Raw genomic sequence first — 19,253 nt, 5'->3', positions numbered from 1 at the left:
GACCAGACTATATAGATTTAGTTGGCACGTTCACTTCATGACAGTCTGGCCACATTATCAGCAAAAAATATCAGCAGGGCACTTTTCCTAGCACCAATAATTAAAGTGCTTGTTTCTGCCAAAACCGAAAAAAAAAAAATCTCCTAGTAAATTCCAGCTTCTGGCATTTCTGTAAAAGGTTACCAGGGGCTTTTAATTCTCTGGACAAAAATGTAAAACAATAACAGCCCCAGACGAAATTCCAGTTACCTTTTGGCTTGTAGCAGGGCACTGGCACGATGCACTCCTCCTTTATGTGCAGTTTGAGCTGTGGGTTGCAGCCCCCGACGTGCTGCCCGCGGTGGTCGATGCACAGCACCACGCGGTAGCGCAGCCCCCGGCCGCAGGTCACCGTGCACTGGGGAGACAGCAGAGCAGCTCAGCCTGCTGCAACCCCTGCAAACTCTGCTCGGGAGGGTGGTGCAGGCAGCACCGAGGGGTTGGCTAAAGCTTTCCCACAGAGGTGTAAGAATTTGTCGCTGCGTCGCTAGGTGAATAGGGAAAAGGTTGATGGTGGGGGAAAAAAGGTCGAAGTTTTGGGAACGGAGACAGCAGAGCAGCTCAGCCTGCTGCAACCCCTGCAAACTCTGCTCGGGAGGGTGGTGCAGGCAGCACCGAGGGGTTGGCTAAAGTTTTCCCACTGAGGTGTAAGAATTTGTCGCTGGGTGAATAGGGAAAATGTTGATGGTGGGGAAAAAAGGTCGAAGTTTTGGGAATGCAAGTGATTTCTTGGGGTTCTGTGAAGCTTATCTGGTTGGCAGCGGGCTGAAATAGAAGTGGCTGCGCACTGAGAATGCACTCTCTCATAGTGGGGATTTTCAGTCAAGGCTGGGTGAGGGGAGCTGCATTTTCTACACTCTGGTGTCACTGATGTCATCTGGATGAACGCAGGAATTACAGGAGTGCTGGCCTACCTGACTGTATCAGATAACCACAGCCAGGACAGGCTGGCTTAGGCTATTGTTGCTGTAATGAAAGGTAAGAATGCTGGAAAATCACCCTTGCAGACTTGCCAGCCCCTGAGACAGACATGCCTTTAACTATTACAGCCAGTGAAATACTACATTTATCAAGAACTGAGACATAAATGACCTGACTGCAAAGGGGCCTGACCTGCCTCTAACTTCTCCTCCATGCAAAACAGGAATTCAACAGGCACAAGGAATTCTACATTTGCATTTTGATCCACACAGACACATCAACATTTTGATTATCCTGTTTGGCAAGGGGTTTGCTTAGAGCAAACTTTTCCCAGTACTATTCATTATCTTTCAGGGCTATACTTTTCTAATAGTCCTGTGCTAATAAATACATGGTAACACAAGAGCAGAGTCTTTCTTTAGAAAACAAGACTGAAGGTCCAAATTACTTCTCTACTTACTTGAGACCACTCCATTGCCACCCATTTAGGACAATCAAACAGATTGCAGGTCTGAATGACTTTGGGCTTTGGGGCATACATGCATTTCCATTCCTCCACTTGCAGTATCTCTCCATGGATGGTCTCCTCTACACACACAAAACTTCTCCTCTGAATACCACCTCCACAGGAAACTGAACATGCAGTCCATGGGTTATGTTCCCACCTGGAAAAAAAAACCTCATAAGGCTCTTTCCTATTTCACTAAGGTGCAAAATATTCACTAAAAATGCAAAATATTGGTCCAACCTTAGTGTCAATTAAAGCTTACTGGTAGCTTGGTTGCTGGATTCTTACCACATACAAATACATTGACCGGCAGACCTACCTTGCATTATTCAAGGCTTAAGTTCATGTGCAAAATCAGAAGTAGAACTGCAAATGTAAGTATATTTCAAAACATAACTGAAAGTCTTATTTCATACATAAGTTAGAAACTGTGAATATACTGACTTTGATTACTGGAATGCATTTACTTTGAAATAGTCTAAATCATCTAAATTGAATACTTTAGACAATTAATTAGCATGAACACATAGATACTTATTACCATTGCCAGAGACCAAGAAGCGCCTGTATTTAAGATTCTGTGAAATCTGAAAGACAAAGATAAATCTGGATGCCTTGAATGAGGGTGTTATTACTTACAGGCTCATTGCTGCTCACATCATTCAGACTACACTTAAAAATCTGTTCCTGAAGGAATTTTTATGGAATTTCTAATACTTTGGGTCAAGCCAGCCATTTCATACCAAACTGCCTTCATCCATAAGGACTGTGATGAAATTAAATTGTTAATTGTGGCAGGTACCATTTGGCTGGTCATGACTGCAGTTCTGCAAGTTTCCCACCCTCATTAAAATGCCATTGAATGACCTTGTATTCACACTTTCCAGCTTGCTTCAAGCAAAAGGCAGCTGCTCTTCCATCTCAGCTGCTTTGGCTAACTCAGCTGATTGCTCCTGCAGCAGGGCAATGCCCAGATTAAGGAAAATTTAGGATCAGAAAAGCCTGTGAATCAGCAGAGCTCTGGGGTAGTAGCCTCCAACAGAGAGATGACAATCAATCTGCTGGGAAGCAATATCTCCAAAATGGACATCTATTCACAATCTTAGACCTAACTACAATAAAGATGGAAAATGTTGCACCATCTGAAGTGAGAATGACATGGAGGTTTTTAGGCTACAAACTCAGTTTCATTTGCCTCTTAGCATGAATGCACATTTAAACAATTACCTCTCAAAAAAACCTAACTTCAATAATGTCCTGCTCCTGTCACATTTAGACATAAAAAGCTTCTATCAAAATATTTGTCTGTAGGTTCCAATGACCCACACACAATACCTTCTCATCCTTTACCTCCTCTCTCTTGCTTTCTTTCCATGTCCCTCCTGAATCAAAGCCAAGCCCTTGGAAATGATTGAGTCCTGCAGGACATCTTAAAGTTCATCAATGTTTTGTTAGTTAAACCTTATCTCTGTTACTGCAGAGGCTCAGAAAGGATCATGAAAATTATTATATTTGTTCTGAACAATGGACTCAGCAAGGACTACAATATCCCACCAAAATCAATTAATCAAAAGTAATCAACTTGGCTGTCATAAAAGAAGCCATAATATTAGACTCAATGAAGCAAAAGGCAATAAACCAAAGGTAAATTTAAGCAATCTAATTTTTATGATGCAGTAGGTAAATCAAGGACACTTCCTATTTTAGGCAATTAATTAAGCTGCCTACAAAAACATATTAGTCATGCTTAAGCTCAACAGAAGAATGTGTATGAAACACAGAGCAAGCTGTGGGACATCAACCATGGAGTATACACTCAAAAGCATTCTGAATAAAGCTGTGTGCTGAGATACTGATGTTATATCACAATAACAAAATGCATTTGAAGAGCAAGAGTTATACTCTTCTTTGACTTAAAGGAATGGCCAGTGTTAACTAATTTTCTTTCAAAAGTCAGGAACTAAAGAGCAATTAACTATTTAATGAATTAGCAGCTCATGGATTTATATATGTAAGGCTCACTGTGCTGTATGTAATATAAAGCTTGCAAGTGTTTATAGCGTGAAGTTTTATAGTTGTTTTTCTTTATCTCATCAGTTTCAAACACACTCCAGATCCCATACTCCCACAAGAATTTTCAAGATGGAGTGAGGTCCATGGCTACTGGGGAAAAGGGGGGTCTTGGGCAAGCAGTCAAGGAGATACTTTCCAGAACCCACAGCTGTCAAGGGATCCTCAACAGTCCAACAAGTCTGAAATAAATGGAGGCATTCCAAAAGCTTTAAAAGAAAATTTTCATCCTGGGAAATTTTTCTATTTATTTCAAAAGAATTCTCCATCTGTAAAAATATTTCAGTGGGGCATTTACAACTCTAGCCACAGGAGAACTCTTTCAAGATCCTGTGGTGTGCACCACGACTTTCCCACAACTTCCTCGTGTGAATGGGAAAGCAGTGGTACACTCCTCAGGACTGCCAGGCAGCCTCCACATGGCCCTGGTGTTATGGAGGAGGTGTGATGGAGGGCTGCTGGTGGAGGTGAAGCAGTCTGCACAGCTTTGCTCCAGTCTGTACCCAGGACTTTGGGTTTTCGCCCACTTTGTAAGAACAATCCTGGGTCAGCATGCAAGAAACAGGTAAAAAAAGAGAAGAAAGCAGAGCCAGCACAGGGTAATGCATTCCAGCTCCTTGCCAGGCAACAGCACAGACAAATCCTGCTGCACTGAAGCAAGACTTGCATCCACACTGGACCAGAGTCATCTCCTCACGCAGGTAAACAAACTTTTAGCTGCTGTTTTCTTTCAGCAACTCCTGCAAGAAAAGGTGTTTCTTTGTCTTTGTGGTGTTTCCTTACGAGCCCTCCCAGTACAATACAGCCCATTTCCTCTCTCCTTCCTGCTGGCACCAGCTCTGAGCCCTGCTTGGCTGACTGCTATTTCACAGTCCTTCCTCTGAAGCATCACCCAGGAAGACTGTGATGCTTTCTGACAGAGCACACCGAGGTGCTGAAATGAGGTGGGACTGTGTCTGTAGTTCTTAGTGTTTGAAATAAGAGATCCTGCCCACAGCTTTATCACAGACATAATCTATCTCACCACAGTGTCATGCAAACGTGCTGAGCACAGTAAAGCACAGAAAGGGGGATTAAATTTCTCTTCCAAGTGGTCTCCAAGCCCTAAGTGGTTCAGAAGATGAAATACTCCTGTAAATACATTAAGCTGAGTTCCAGGAGAGATCTGAAGTACAAAGGGATTGGCAGAAGAAATGGAAAGGGAAAGATACAGAATATAATTAGAGGACTCTACAGGATAAAGCTATAGAGGAAAAAAATCTCCATCTATGCATGAAAACCAAAGTACATCACAGGACAGCAGATCCACAAGGACAAATTGCTACAGAAATAAACTATGACATTTATATCAGCTGTAATCAGTAGCTCCACTAAGCTGTGCAAGTCTATGATTTCATTCTTATTACTTCATATCTTTACTTCTTTAGAAAAATACACATTATTCATTACATGACCTAATAAAGCAGAGGTTCAACTCACATAAATATGCAACTAACTCACCGACAATTATTCTTTACATTAAAAGCAAATGTGATTCAATACTGTTTAATCCTAACATTCTTTATAAAACATTTAAGGGCTCCTGAGAAGTTTTAAATCTTTGTAATTGATTCAGGTGTTAAAAAAGAATAAAAAAGTAACAAACTGTTCTCTGATGCCCTCATTTAAGGAACCACATATTTCAACAATTTGGTATCTTGAAAGTGATGTGCCATCTTTGATGTCAGTAAATAGACTGTAGATCTAAAGAGAAGGACCAGACCTCTCAAGAGAAAAACAATTTCCAGAATCCTGTACATAGCAAGGTCTGTTCTATAAAATCTCATACACTGTCAAAAGAAAAACCTTTCAAGACAAGAATTCATACATGCAGTTTAAAGATGATGATCTTCTCAGCACTACAGCCAGAGAAGGCTGTTTATTTTAAAGACTTCACGTTGGTATTTTCAAGAAGAGCATATTAACCTCTGACTGTTAAGCTAATCATCCAGAGCACACTAAAATAAATCACAAGATTCAGAGATGTTTACAGGACCCTAGTAAACTTACCCTCCTGTACAGAAAAAAAAAAATCAAAATATGTTCCATTATCTAAGTATTAAAGTAGTATATTTGCAGTGAAATTGTGCTAAAGCTGACACATATGCTGTCCTGGTTATACATACCGAGGAAGTGGCTGGAAGTGATCATAGGGCATGATTTCTTTAAATCCATCACTGTCAAAAAAAATAAATATTGCATCATTATTTCTCATACCCAAGACTGTACATCAAGTACATACTTTTAAGTGATCAAGGTTGAAGTAAGCAATTCCCAATGTGAAATGCAGGAATCTTACTTCATTACACATGAGCTTTATGGTGAACCTTATGACTTGTATAATCTTACCTTTTCTGCATGGATAAAGAACTATTCACCATACAGCTTCTCTATTTCATACCACCATAAAATATTAAATGAGCAAGCCTCCAGCAGAGAAATTTATTGTCAGTGACCCTTTAGGTCTGTGTTACTTCATTAACAAAAAAATATTCACATACTTCTATCTGAACAAAGACTGCTGAGGAACATGAGTGTCAGTGAAATAAATACATCACAGGATTCATTCTAGACAGGTTCTGAATGCTGCTTAGGACCCTTCTAGAGCTGTTTATTTGAACTGCATAGCATAGAGCAGGCATAAAGCTTTACTTCCAATGCTAGGAAATATGGTATTACATCCAGTAGTACTTTCCTTTTCCTGGCTGTATAAGCTAAATTTGCAAGGTAAAATATAATTACACTTTTTCTTTCCCCTAATTTTCCCATTCCAGCTTTGGAACATTTGGCACCCAGTCTTTTTGCTTCATATAGTGATCAACTCTCCAGGAAAAACTCTTGAAAGTCTGCACATCTATAACTGTTAGAGGTCACTATCAACGATTATGTTCAACAGGAATGAAAGGAAATGGACAGTTTAGCTATAGGAAATGAAATCCATTGAGAGTGTTTCCTTTTCTTGCATATAACTCTAGCTCAGCCAGCTGGCATATTAATGTGAGGTTCTGGGACTTGATACTGTGATGTTATTTTAAGATTCTTTAGCACAGCCAGGAAACCTCACCAGACAATCCAAAAGTTAGTTTGAAATACTGTAGTGCAATTCAATACAATTTATGTGTACTATGGCCTTTACAATTTGGCACTAATATTCTGTGGTGTTTGTACCAAAGGATATTTACTTGGAATGATTTTTTTAATGCCTAGTTTTAAAAAACCCAAACAAATAGACTCAAGCTTCAATGATTAAATTGTCAACACTACAGTACCAGCAAAGAACCAAACTTTTATGGTGGGCAAATGAATAAACCAAGTCATATCACATGCAAAACTTGCACTGACTGGAGCTTCTGTCTGGCTGTTGAGATGTTCTGAATGGCAGCATCAATAAATCCAAACCCTCTGTCCTCCTCACACAGCCTCAGAAGATCCTCACACTATTGCTATACTACTCAGCAATAGACCAAGCAGAATTAGCCCTTTAGCAAACTGATATTTACAGTATCTCTGTATAATCAAAATCTTCTATTCTCAAACACTGAAGAAGTGCCACACATCTACTGGCAGAGGTATCAGCCTCTAACACATGCAATAACCAATCAAGATTTAAGCCTTAAGGATAAAAAGAATTGAAATTAAGTAAATACAACTCCTCCTTCCTTAGTAACTGCCTGTGTCACACACAAATTTATTTGACATAGAGACCTGGAAGGGCAGGGATCCATGTTGCATTCTTTCAGCTTGGGCTTTGGTTTCTTGTTTTCTGGATGATAATGGCAGTAGTGGTCAGGAACAACACGCTTCAGACGAATGTCCACGCACTCAGCTGAATTGAGCTGATAACCTAGGGCAGAAGCAAAGTTAAATGTTGTTAATGGAGATAAAGTAAAACAGCCTTTTCTCCCCATGGAATTAATTTTCTGTCTTACTCTTTTTTTGGTTTACTTTTAAAGAAGGAAAAAGGAAATGTACAACCAGACCTTCATTTAATGCAATTCAGCACAGCAATTATATTAACCTGTCTTAATACTAAATGAGCTTCCAGCTCTTTATTTTACTAATATTCTAAGAGTAGAGGCACACATATTTCCTTCTATTGCAGGAATACTTGTACTGCATCAGCTCACCTGTCAGAAAGCAAAACTATGAAGCCATATGGCTCTAGCACATGTTCCACAATGTATAACTGCCCTCCTCCAAGGAGGAGTTACCAGTATGTTGGAGAGCTATATTAAATAGTCATTCATGCTAAAAGAAATAAATACTTGAGACAGAAAGCCAGAGGAATTGAAGATGGGATCCAAAAACATTGCTAAGGAACTTTAGAAAACCAAGAAATAGATTCAAGAACATTCCGAGTCAAAGAGCCAACAAAAGAAGACTTGAACTAACTACTCAGTGAAAAACAAATAATAAAATATGTGTGGAGACTGGTTGCAAGAAGGGATCTGAGTTTTATAAACCACTAGGTTATTTTTTGGCTAAGAGAAAGAGACTCATTCAAAGAAGCTTACTTGGACTTAAATTGAGGAGAGGAGGATGTTCTGGTATGTGCAAAGAAAAAAAGTTTTAGACCACAAGAATTAAAATCAAACTGGGTCAACAAACTAACAGCAGAAGTCCCTGTGCCTACTGAAAATGCTAAGTATCATATATCAGTGGCTTCAGTTGTGTGTCTCTTGGCTGATCCAAAGTGTCATCATGCATGAGAGTGATAACCATAAAGAACTAAGCAGTTCCAGTGCTCACAGCATCTATGTTTCAGTTCTTGTAAGTACTGAAAGGATCCAGATGAAATGTCACTTGGAAACAAGAGAAACAATTTTTAAACTGTCTTGCTCATTCAAGCTTGACTGTGCTTTCTGAGATGCCCCTTCCAACACATGGAGATTACAGAATTAAAGACAGAAGCAGCATCCAAGTGAGGAATGGCAATGCACTAATTCCAAATCTCTGTTGTGATGAACTTTTCTTTTACTGCCAGTACCAGATGCCAAACAGACAATCTGGACACTAAATCCAGATAAATCTAAGATAACAGGTTAAAGCCAGGCAGCTGCAATACAACTTCCTTGCATGCCATTCTTAACACTACTACTGTCACAACTGAGCAGCTCAGTTTTCATGCTTCTTCAGTTCCTGTCCTCCCTGAGGACTGCCAAGCCCCTCTGAGAAAGGTACCAGTTTTATATTAGAGGCAAGCAGCCACAAAGCAGGGCTTTGAACACCCTGGATGGTTTCAAAGAGATTGACATGTAGCTATAATTTTCAAGCCATAACAGCAGTCTGAATAAGGCTGGATTTGAGCCAATACCTTTGAAGGTAAATATGTCCCTTGAGCTATCCAGTGTTTACATGCAGTCCTCAAAAGTAACTGTGATGCTTTATACTCCTTCCCTTGTCAGACAAGTTAAGGAAAAAAAAATTATAAACACAGTGTGATGGAATCATCAGAGGATATGCATTGCCACTCAGAGCTACAGCAAGGATCACACTTCATGAGGCCAAGTATCTCGTAAGATACAGTAGTTTCCTGTGGGACTGCATATCAGACATATATATTGTCTGCATTTCAGATCACAGGGAGGTGCAAATGCCAAAATGGATGGCCCTTCAAAAGATCCCCAGACTCTGCTTGTACTTTAAACATCTCTCACTCTCTTTATTCATGCCCCATGTAACTATTTAAACCACATTTGCACTCTCCAGAAAATCCCTGTATCAGTATCACCAGCATCCTGGTCTGTTTCCCAGGTGACCTGGGAAATGCTAGCTGAAGGGAAACTGCTATCTACTGTGTCAAACACTCCTCCTACCATGAGCTCACACTTCTTTTGCAGAACCAGACATGACAGGCAGTGGGCTGGGCTGGATGAGCAGAACGAAGCTACACTTCATCTAAGCTGTAGTGCTTAAACCAGGAGTAGATGCTACAATACCATATGTGCTGCTCTAGCCACCACCAGGACTAAATGTCTAAAATCAGACAGCCAAATGTACTGATAGCAGATGTTCATTAAAATCTATTTACTTATTCTGCTTTCTGTACAACTAATTTCACAACTACATCTTCTAAAACTCTCCCTCATGTATACTACTGAGGCCAGAAATGCTTCTTCACCTCTTGATTATTCTTATTTTAAAATCTCATCACATTTCTTTGCTTACTTTCCCCAAATATATCCACTATGAGTTGCATATTTCCATTTTGAATGTTGTATTTTTACTTCTTAGTCAATGTTCTTACTCAAATGAACATCAGCTATGGAAAAACATAACTTCCAGTGACAACTGGAAAAACCTCTATGCTGTAAAAACCTCTATGCTGATACCAGCTTTAGCAGCCTAGCTGCTGCTTTGTCATTTATTTTGCTGAGGAATTACCAGTGTGCAGAGAAACACAAACATCTAATCACTAAAAATGCAGAACAAAGGTTGTAAATCAGGTCATTTTAATCTTTAGCTGTTATCACTCCTGAAGAATTGGCATTACTTACCTCCTCCACATGTCACTGTGCAGGGGAAGAACTCTGTTTGTCTCCACTGATGACTGATGGGTTGATAGAAGAAGAACTGAACCACACTCTCTTTTGATCCAGAGTACCTGGTCTGAAGAAATTTCCATTACAACACACATGTACACAGCTCATGCCCTTTCAAAACAGAGTTCATACACGATAGCAGTGCATAGTAAGATGATGACAGACAAAAGACTTCTAGAAAGTCTAAATTTAGGCTCCCAATAGTCAAAAATTTGAATATACTTTGTTTTTCAAATTATTCAAGGCATTAATGTGACCATTTTATTATCTTAGCAAAGTTCTTAACTGTATTCTTTTGGTTTATGTCTTTGTTAACAAAAAGTTTGAAATTTGCTGCAGGAAAAAGTCTAAAAGTGATCCAAGCACACTGTCAGGCAAGTCTAGCTGCACATGATACTGGAGATGCAAAAGGAAAAGTACTGAAATTCTATTTCTACAATGTGACAGGTAAAGCCAGGCAGTCTGATAATACTGAAACTTCTGTCACTTGCAGTGGCAAACTGTATGAGTGCCTTCCTTTGGCAGTCAAATACTGATATTCTCCTACTTATAAATATCTTGCTGTGTGCTGCAAAGCACTGGTATGTGCTCTGGATGGAAAAGCAATTTAAAAGGATTGGAAATGGTCAGTGGCTGGATTAGCAATGTCTGAGGGAGAGTGTAGGGTGCTGCTGGAAGCAGTGCTCAGGTTCAGTAGGTGGCAGTCTGCAATTGGATTAGCACTGCACAAGGTCACACTGTTACTCTTCCAGCAGTACTGAAAACAAAAATCCTGGCCATTTTTACCATTAAAGATCCTGTGGTGGGAAGTACCACGAAGACAGTAATGACATAACATTTAATTTGTTTGGATTTTCTTGGCATAAATGATCTCTGGAGTGTAATTAGGATTTCTTACTTGCAAGCTAAAATATTTTGTTGTATTGCTGCAAGCTGATGGACAGCCACCACTGTGTTGCATGTACTTGCAATAACTTTGTAGATTTTGTACATTCACACAGCCCACCTTGATAATGAAGTCTGCTCCAAGAGGCCCCTGGATCTTTATGATTTCCCTGTCTGTGCTCTTCTGAAATTCAACAGTCGTATTTTCAATGACAAATGTTCCAGGAACATTGAAACTGTGCTCTCCCTTTTCTCCTTGTAGTGTTTTTGACTCTATAACTAAAGAAGAAACATGCAATTAGTAAGCTTAAACAGGTTTTTGTCTTCAAGAAAGTCAGAAAGTAATGTTTACAACTTTGTCTTGCAAGTACCAGCTGCATATGTGCAGTAAAAACACACCTAGAGAATCTGTGAGAATATTAACTGCTTCAGATTATAGGCTGATAGATAATTGCAAGACAAGTCAACACAGGAATATCTGTCTGAACACACTATTCTTTCATACCAGGAGCACTTCTGAGACAGTTTTTCCTACACCAAGTGCTCTGTAACACTTGATATAAGCAATAGCTTGAGCAGGAAAAGCTGAAAGAAACTCAGAATTGACAGAATCAATATAGAGAAAAATACCTCATACTTCCATGGAACTCAAAAGCCAAGCAATCTGAGCAATCAGTCTCCAGAGAAGCCTGAGCAGTGCCAAACCCACCTGACACTCACCTCAATACCTGAATCACTGCACCAAGATCCTTAACTCAGCTTTGAGTATTTCCCAAGTGAGGAAAAAGCAGGGCCAGGAGGTGGGCAGCTGCAGGGGACGGCCCTTTCCCAGAACAGCTGGTGATGAAAACCCTTTCTGAATTGTTCTCCACTCCTTGGAAACAGATTAAACTAACAGCCCACAACCTCCCGAAGACAGATGAAGCATTTTAAGATTAAATCACTTCCAGAAAACTGACTGAACTGTAAGTGGACAAAGCTAAAGGAAGATATTCATAACGAAGGTAGAATTCTGGGCTCTGTGCAGTAGAGCACAGAGGCACAGCAAGATGCATGACTTGAAATACCCTGGTCTGGTTACAATCTACCAGAGCACTGCATGAGAAAAACATGAATCTCAGATGAGCTCAGGGCAAGCTAAAAGGAATCTTTTGATGAGCTATAAATACCCTCTTTCTCCCACTACCTTGCCTTTTTTGGTACTTTAAACGAAGTTACCTAAGTCAGGGTAGACCATTTAGGTTAAAAGCATCTGGTTTTACCTGCACTGAAAACATACTCTGAATGCTGCAATCCATCATTAACTGTTTTCTTCCTTCATATTTTTAAAACAAATGTGCATTCTGGAGCACCCCAACAAAGAGAAAAAGAAATTATAGAATGGATTAAATTCCTTGAAAATATACCACCATTATCCCAAGCATCTAAGCATTAGGTTCCACTGTGCTCATAACAAAGATCACATACATGGCTGGAAGGAAGTTGCAGGGAGGATTTGCTTCTAGGAAATGACTTTATGTTAACACAGGGTATGAATCTAGTGGTAAATAAAATGTACTTTGTCAAAGAGAAAACATAAATCTCTGGGATCAGTGTGCCCCACTGTCCAGTACATTCCCATTAGGAACAAATAGATATAAACTAATCCCAGAAAAAACAAGTATTTAGATGATTACTACATATTTCTGTTTGTCACTTTTATGGAAGTGTCCTTTCCTGATTGCATTACAAAATAACCCTTTAAAATATATGGAACTCAGAATTCTTGGATGAAGCTTCTGCAAGCCTTGATCCCAAACTCCATGCTTAAATCACAAACTTACTTCTTGATCACAAATGCTCCTTAAAAGTAAGCAATAATGCATGGTGCCTGTTATTGTCTCATTTTTAAAAATAAGAGTAAAATAAAATCTTAACTATTTCCAACTCAAATTCAGTAAGGAGTACTCACGAGTACAGGACTCTTTTAAAAGTAGTATTTTAGATTACAAGGCAAGGTCTCCAGCTGGTACAAAAAGATGATGCAGCTGGTGACCTCAGCTGCATTTCTGGACCATCTTTATTACTATTTTTTAAAATAAAAAAAACATTTTTGATGTTTTTCTAAGTAGAAACCAAGAATATTGTTCAGCAACTAACAAGACAGTAACTCCCAGAGAGCTGACATGTTTACATTAGAGGTACACTAGATGTGGATGCAAATCATGTGTTTATTTGCAAGGTCCAGCCATGGAGCTGGACCTGTGTCTCTGGAGGTCACACTGAAGCCCAGAACAGCTGCTCAGATTTTCCCTGTGTCACACAGGGAGACGAGGAGCTGTTCCCCAGCACAAAGGATAACCTCTGGTGCAATGCATTCCTGCTCAGTAGTACCTAGTGCTTGTCAGCACAGGCTTCCAAAACAGAGTGACACCAAGCATTTGGTGTATTTAACACATCCATAACATAATGATGATTACTGGGGAACACTTCCTCCCTATAAAACTGTTCATTTATTGATTTCAGAGAAGTAACTGAGAACACAGGTTTGATCAGCTGGTTTCATGACAAGGTTAAAGAAAAGAATTCACCAAATGTTTCTTTGTTCTGCAGAGTCCTGTTATGCTAAAGATCTGGGAAGTTTGACTTCAGGACTAAGCTTCCCCATCCTAAATCAATTCCTTGAGACTCCAGATGTGAAGAGTCACATGGACAGGGAATTCTCTTGAGTGCTCACCTGTTTCCATTCCTATCAGGACAATCACCAGTGCCAAAGACCTACAACAATCCGTGTTTAGTTTTTCCCTCCCTTGACAAAAATGGCCAATGCCTTGCCCAGCTGTGGGCAGAAGCCCCATGGCTGAAGCCCCCCACTCTCTTGGTGGCAGGAAGGAGCAGGGCAGTGAGGCACAGAAAACCCACTGCAGGTCCCTCCCTGTGCAGAGAGATGCATGGAAGAGTTCCCAGGGAAACTGCTCCTGCTCCCAGTGCAATAAACAGCAAGTATGGTGCTGCCCTAAAGCTGCTTCTTTTCTGTGATTCATTTGTAGGTAGCACAATGCAAAACATTCCTCTCAAAATGTAAGCAAAAGCAACACCTTGCTCCTCTGAGCATCTGCACAAACCCACAGCTAAAGGCTGTCACATGATGCAAATCACTGCGGAGAGAAAAAAATGACAAAAAGAAAAACATTTCAGTTCCTTTCAGTAATGTTTAACCTCCCTAAGTTCACGAACTCAGTTATCTAGCATTAGCCACTTGTAAAAATATTAGCTTCTGGTTTTCCTGTTTCTTCTGCTGGAGGATTAATTTCAGGGAACTTTCAGTCTTACTTTTGATTCTAATGCTCTTAAAACAACTACTAGAAAAGCCATGATATAGTCCAAATCAAAAACAAAGCCAACACAATGAAGCATTTTATTCAGACCCATTTTTGTGCTAATTACTTGGTTATTTTCCACCAAATCTTTCACCAAACCATAGCAGGCAGAAGTACAGGGGGGCCATATTTGTTAAAAAAACAAAGTAACATCTTGATGAATCTGCTGCCTGTCTTTAAGTGCCCAGAGACACAAAGTGCTTATTCTAACCAGCTACAAAGAAACACAGCCCTTGCTCAAACACTAACTGCAGGTTGCAAAACAATGCTCGGAGCATTTGTTTCAAATCTGTTATGTGCTACATCTCCAACCACATTTCCATTTTTGATTAGTCCAGCAGCTGTGCTTTCCTGGAACAAGACCAGATCATAAACCCAGGATGAAGCCCCACTGAACACAAGATAAAGGGAAAAGTGCCAGACACTCCATAGTGCTCTTCAACTTTTTGCTATTGCTGCTGACTCTGCTTGAAGGACAAATATATACTGGCAACAGGAGGCAGTATAAAATTTTAACAATAAGTAGTCCTTGCTTCACCTGTTAAATTCAACTCCTTGCAAGCCAGGAAAAACATCTCTGACAAATAGAACCTGTAATAATAGGTGATTTTTTTTTAAATTCTGGCTTTAATTATACTAGCACACCCACACAAAAGTTGATGGAGTTGCAACAAAGGATCATTTGGTATCTTCTGTTAAGTGACTAACAGGAACATGAACGGTGGAAAGGTGGAGAAGCAGCTCTGGAGCATCAGCTCTTGGAGACCTGGCTATGAAGCCAGAAGCAACTCCCACCTCCCTCCCCACAACAGCTCTCAGTTGTTTTTTACTTCTGCAAATTTAACTTTAGGTAAAAAATGTCGGAATCCTTGCAGATTTGCAAACAGATGTGCTGGTGGAAGTGGTTAAAGGAACATTTCACAATTCCTGTCCAGCTAGAGTGAACTAACAAAGGTGATGCCAAGCCACAGCTTCTTTACAGAACCACCCTGGGTAGGAAGCCAGGAGCACTCTGTACTCAGTTACTGAGTTGCTGCTGCATTCCTCAGGAGCTTTCCAGAAATCCCCCAAGAGCCATTCAATCTAGTACTTTTTCCTCATACAAAGCTGAAACAACAACTTCCTTCTGCAGAACTACTTAAGAAAGTCCAAGAGTCCTGACCTGAACTGGTCAGGATCACTCCTTCACACATCCCCTCAACAGTTTTAAAGGAATATTATTTATTTCAATATAAATTCAGCTTTGTAGTTTTTTTATGTAAGTAGTATATCTAGAAGTTATTGTCACTCTGGAGCTGTTCTGAAGAGGGAGTTTGATTTCAGTTTTTTTCTTTGAAAGGATGTGACAATATATTTTTGAAAGCAAACAAACTGATGAGAAATTTTCAAATAAAACACATTTCTTACTTCTGTTTACATATCTCAGAGCTTAAGTTATTTTTATTTCTATGATCCAGACTATATCTGCCACTTCTACAAATAAAAAATTGCTCAAAGTTAAATGAATAGTTTATCTCATTGCTTGATGTGACAGCGCCACTTACCATTGAAACCATCAATTCTCTAGGCAAACTAGGTCTATGAACAAGGAAATTGCCATAAATACTGCTATCAGCCTTATAAAAAGTATTGGAAAACAACTGTCTTACAGTATAATGAACTGCTTCTCATTGGTGGTATGCAATGACTAAAATGACTATGCAATGACATGGAAGCAGGACTTCTGTAGTGGTTCACCCCACTTCATTTATTACTAGATCACTTGTAAGAGGCTTCAACAGAAATCTGGTGCTGAGTTATGCAAGAGTTGTTGATTCCACACATAATCCTCTGGAAGTTTGGGGTTTTTGGTGTGTTGTTTAAGAGTGTACTGTATTTGAGATGCCTTACATTGGTTTAAATGGGAGGAATAGAAACCACCACTATATAGTCTATTTCCTTTTACCAAGTAAACTTTCCATTGCTCTCTAGGAGTATCTCCTGGCTGGATATCAAAGATGGGAAGAGGAATCAAGGTATCAAGGTCATGATCTTACCCATATTTTCCAAAGTTTGGATGAGTTCAGATACAAGGTTTTGTTTTTATCTTCTGCCTATGTATAAATACATAAAACAGCTCAGTCATACCAAGGTGTGCTGGTCCTTTCAGGGTAATTCTCACACTGCGACTCCCATGTGGTACAGCAATCACAGTTTCTTCCCCTAAAATATTAAAGAACTGGTTTAGAAATTATCTTTCATCAGGGAATTTGTACATCACATAATTAGACTGAAAACCGTCAAACGTGTCTAAGAAAATATTTCACAGCTTTCACAACTTTTCTATTAAAAATAATATGCTATTTTATTAAGTACAGTGTACTGAGTCTGTTTGCTATGTCATACAACTATTAAGACCTACAAATGGACTTGTAAATCTTGCTTTCTCTTGGAAAATAATTTGCTATTAACAATAACAACTGAAATGTCAGTAGTGTATTAGGAACATATTTATACTCTGTTGTCCTAGTTTTATTTTCTAATCACTGAATTGACATAAGGAATCTGCTAAGTAGTCCTTCCCCCTTACAAAAATCTGCAGCTGTTCAGTCTCATTTTGCCCACACCTCATTTCCTGCTGCAGGTCACAACTTTAATAAGTGGCAGGACTTACAGGAAATAAATCATCTACTTAACACTAACCCTTAACCAATTACAGACCAGTTAAGAGAAAATATATAATAGCTATAAGGTATATGTTATAACGGTGTCTGCATCTAACTTACCATATAAGATCATTTCTTCCAGTAAGAGGCTCAATTTAAAATGAACTATAAACCAAACCAGCCCCCAACAGGACATATCAATACAAAACAGCTTTTGGCTGCCTGAAAGGCCTCTTCATATATAAATGTGCAACGCACTTACTTCAGTGCATTTTACAAAGGCAGAAAGTTATTACTTCTCATTTCAAGTGTAGGAAATCTGTGATTTGCCTGAGCAAACTGAGTTACCAGTCAAATCAACAGGCTAGAGACCCTCATGCCAACAAAAGCAGTGCTCTCAGAAAAGGGATGTCCACAGGGATAGCCACAAAAGGGAGAGAGAATCATGCGAGCAGCTGTCACCCATTTCCATCATGGCCCAACCATGTATCTTCTGCAAGGCAGCCCAGCCACACGTGCCCTCTGCAGCTGCAGCCTGCACAAGATGCTCTGTTTGGTGATGAAACTAATGCAAGTTCAGTGGCTGGTGCACAGGAAGTTCCTTTTTGCAGATTCAAAAAGTAATGTGTGTTGAAAGTCAGTGATACACTGGCTCCAGAATTTCCCATAAAATATTTAGAGGAAGAATAGTTGAGTTTAGTTTTAACTCAAAAAATAGGTTAAAAAGGTTTCTTTCCACTTTAAACCGGACCCCTTTATAGTAGATGCTAAATTATCAGCTTCTGGTTTACATCTCCTTAGCATAAGTATGATTTCCTGCCAAATGTTCAGAATACTTCAAGCAAATACTGCAATTATTTTTTCTGAAATAAACACCTTCTTATGTTACAGTTTTTATATCGTCAATTTCTAGGAAGGACATTTAAATATAACAATTTATTTTGGATGTAATAAAATATGAGCTTTATTAATTTCATTCTTGTGTATTCCACCAGAGTGAAAAACACTACAGTAAAACAATAATACAACTAAGGAGTTCTGGAAAAAACATTAACTACTGAACCACTTAATATCATTTTGCATCTTGGTTTTTCATCAGAGGAATTGCTAAAGATAGCCAGGAGGTAGTGGGTGTGTATATCTTTAAAGTAAGGAAATAACTACTGAATTCACATGTGCTCGACAGTACTTGAGAGAAAGCAGGTTTGAGGTTTGAGGGGCCCATCTGCCCTTACTTGGTCGGGAATCGAGCCCCATCCTGATAACAACCAACGATCAGTCACAGCACAAAACCTCCAATGAAAGTCAGACGATGACCAGCTCAGAACACAGGACCTGCTGCTCTGAAGTGGAACCCAGGGCAGCCCATGCTGCACAGACACAGCCTGGGTTTGCAGATGTGCACACATGTGCAGCCCTGCTCCTCTGGAGAACAACAGGGTCGATCTGCTGAGCTTCCTGCACCTCCCCACAGGCAGCTCCGCTGGCCCCGGCAGACCCTGCAGATCCCTGCTCAGGATGCCTCACATTCCTTTAGCAGTACTACAGACATTCCACCCTCACCGAAGCACTCTCTGATATGGTCCAAAAGTCTCATGGGGGTGCTAAATTTGGTGTTTCTCTGCGGCAGAGACAATATTACCAGAAAGTGTTTTATTTGCATTAGGGATGACTAAGCTCGCCGCCGCAGCAGCAGGCAACCTCTGCAGCCCACAGACCTGTCAAGAAGTCTGACAGCAGGAGATTTTTGTAACCTGACTGAGATAATTATGACCTAGGGCAGTCTTTCCTTGAGATGAAGTAAATTACAGGAAAAAATAAATGTGAGATTTTTGGACTTCTGAACAGAGATGAGGGTTTGGAAGAAACGGGACAGAACTGACCATAAGGGACTCCTCCTTCTCCTAGGGACAGCTTTGAAACAATGTTTCAAAGGTCTGGTTCCAAAACTATATATTCAAAAGGTCTCTGCTTCTCAGTTGAATGTAATTCATATTCTTAAAGAAACACAAGGCTCTGTAAACCCACTCAAAATGGTTATGCTGTACATTTCCCATTAAATCAGTAGGGTCCACACTGCTAAAAGCAGTGAACTCTTACAAAAACATAAGGGGAAATTGCTACCCTGAAATCCATACCGAGAATTTTCAATTACCTCTTTTTTCTCTCCTTACAGTATTTCTTTGAAAGTTAATTGCTGACCTTTGTCTAAAGATGAAAACAAATTAGGCCAAATTCATTTGGA

At 39.7% G+C, this 19,253-nt stretch overlaps 1 protein-coding gene across 6 annotated transcripts in view; it reads right to left on the bottom strand.

The window, feature by feature from the left end:
• ADAMTSL3 (ADAMTS like 3) overlaps positions 1-19,253 on the bottom strand; it is a 172,573-nt gene that overhangs the window by 48,127 nt on the left and 105,193 nt on the right. For all 6 annotated transcript variants that reach the window (XM_039722889.1, XM_039722891.1, XM_039722893.1 and 3 more), the window contains exons 8-14: positions 16,491-16,565; positions 11,126-11,283; positions 10,075-10,186; positions 7,283-7,421; positions 5,704-5,754; positions 1,421-1,625; positions 250-397 (exon numbers count right to left, since the gene is read on the bottom strand). In XM_039722889.1, the coding sequence (XP_039578823.1) occupies positions 250-397; positions 1,421-1,625; positions 5,704-5,754; positions 7,283-7,421; positions 10,075-10,186; positions 11,126-11,283; positions 16,491-16,565 (888 nt within the window). The remainder of the gene's footprint in view (positions 1-249; positions 398-1,420; positions 1,626-5,703; positions 5,755-7,282; positions 7,422-10,074; positions 10,187-11,125; positions 11,284-16,490; positions 16,566-19,253) is intronic.

Source organism: Passer montanus, unplaced genomic scaffold (assembly GCF_014805655.1).
Source record: "Passer montanus isolate IOZ18808 unplaced genomic scaffold, ASM1480565v1 scaffold5, whole genome shotgun sequence".
NCBI classification, from domain to species: domain Eukaryota; kingdom Metazoa; phylum Chordata; class Aves; order Passeriformes; family Passeridae; genus Passer; species Passer montanus.
The sequence above is the reverse complement of the archived record's forward strand: the minus strand, read 5'-3'. Positions and strand labels throughout refer to the sequence as shown.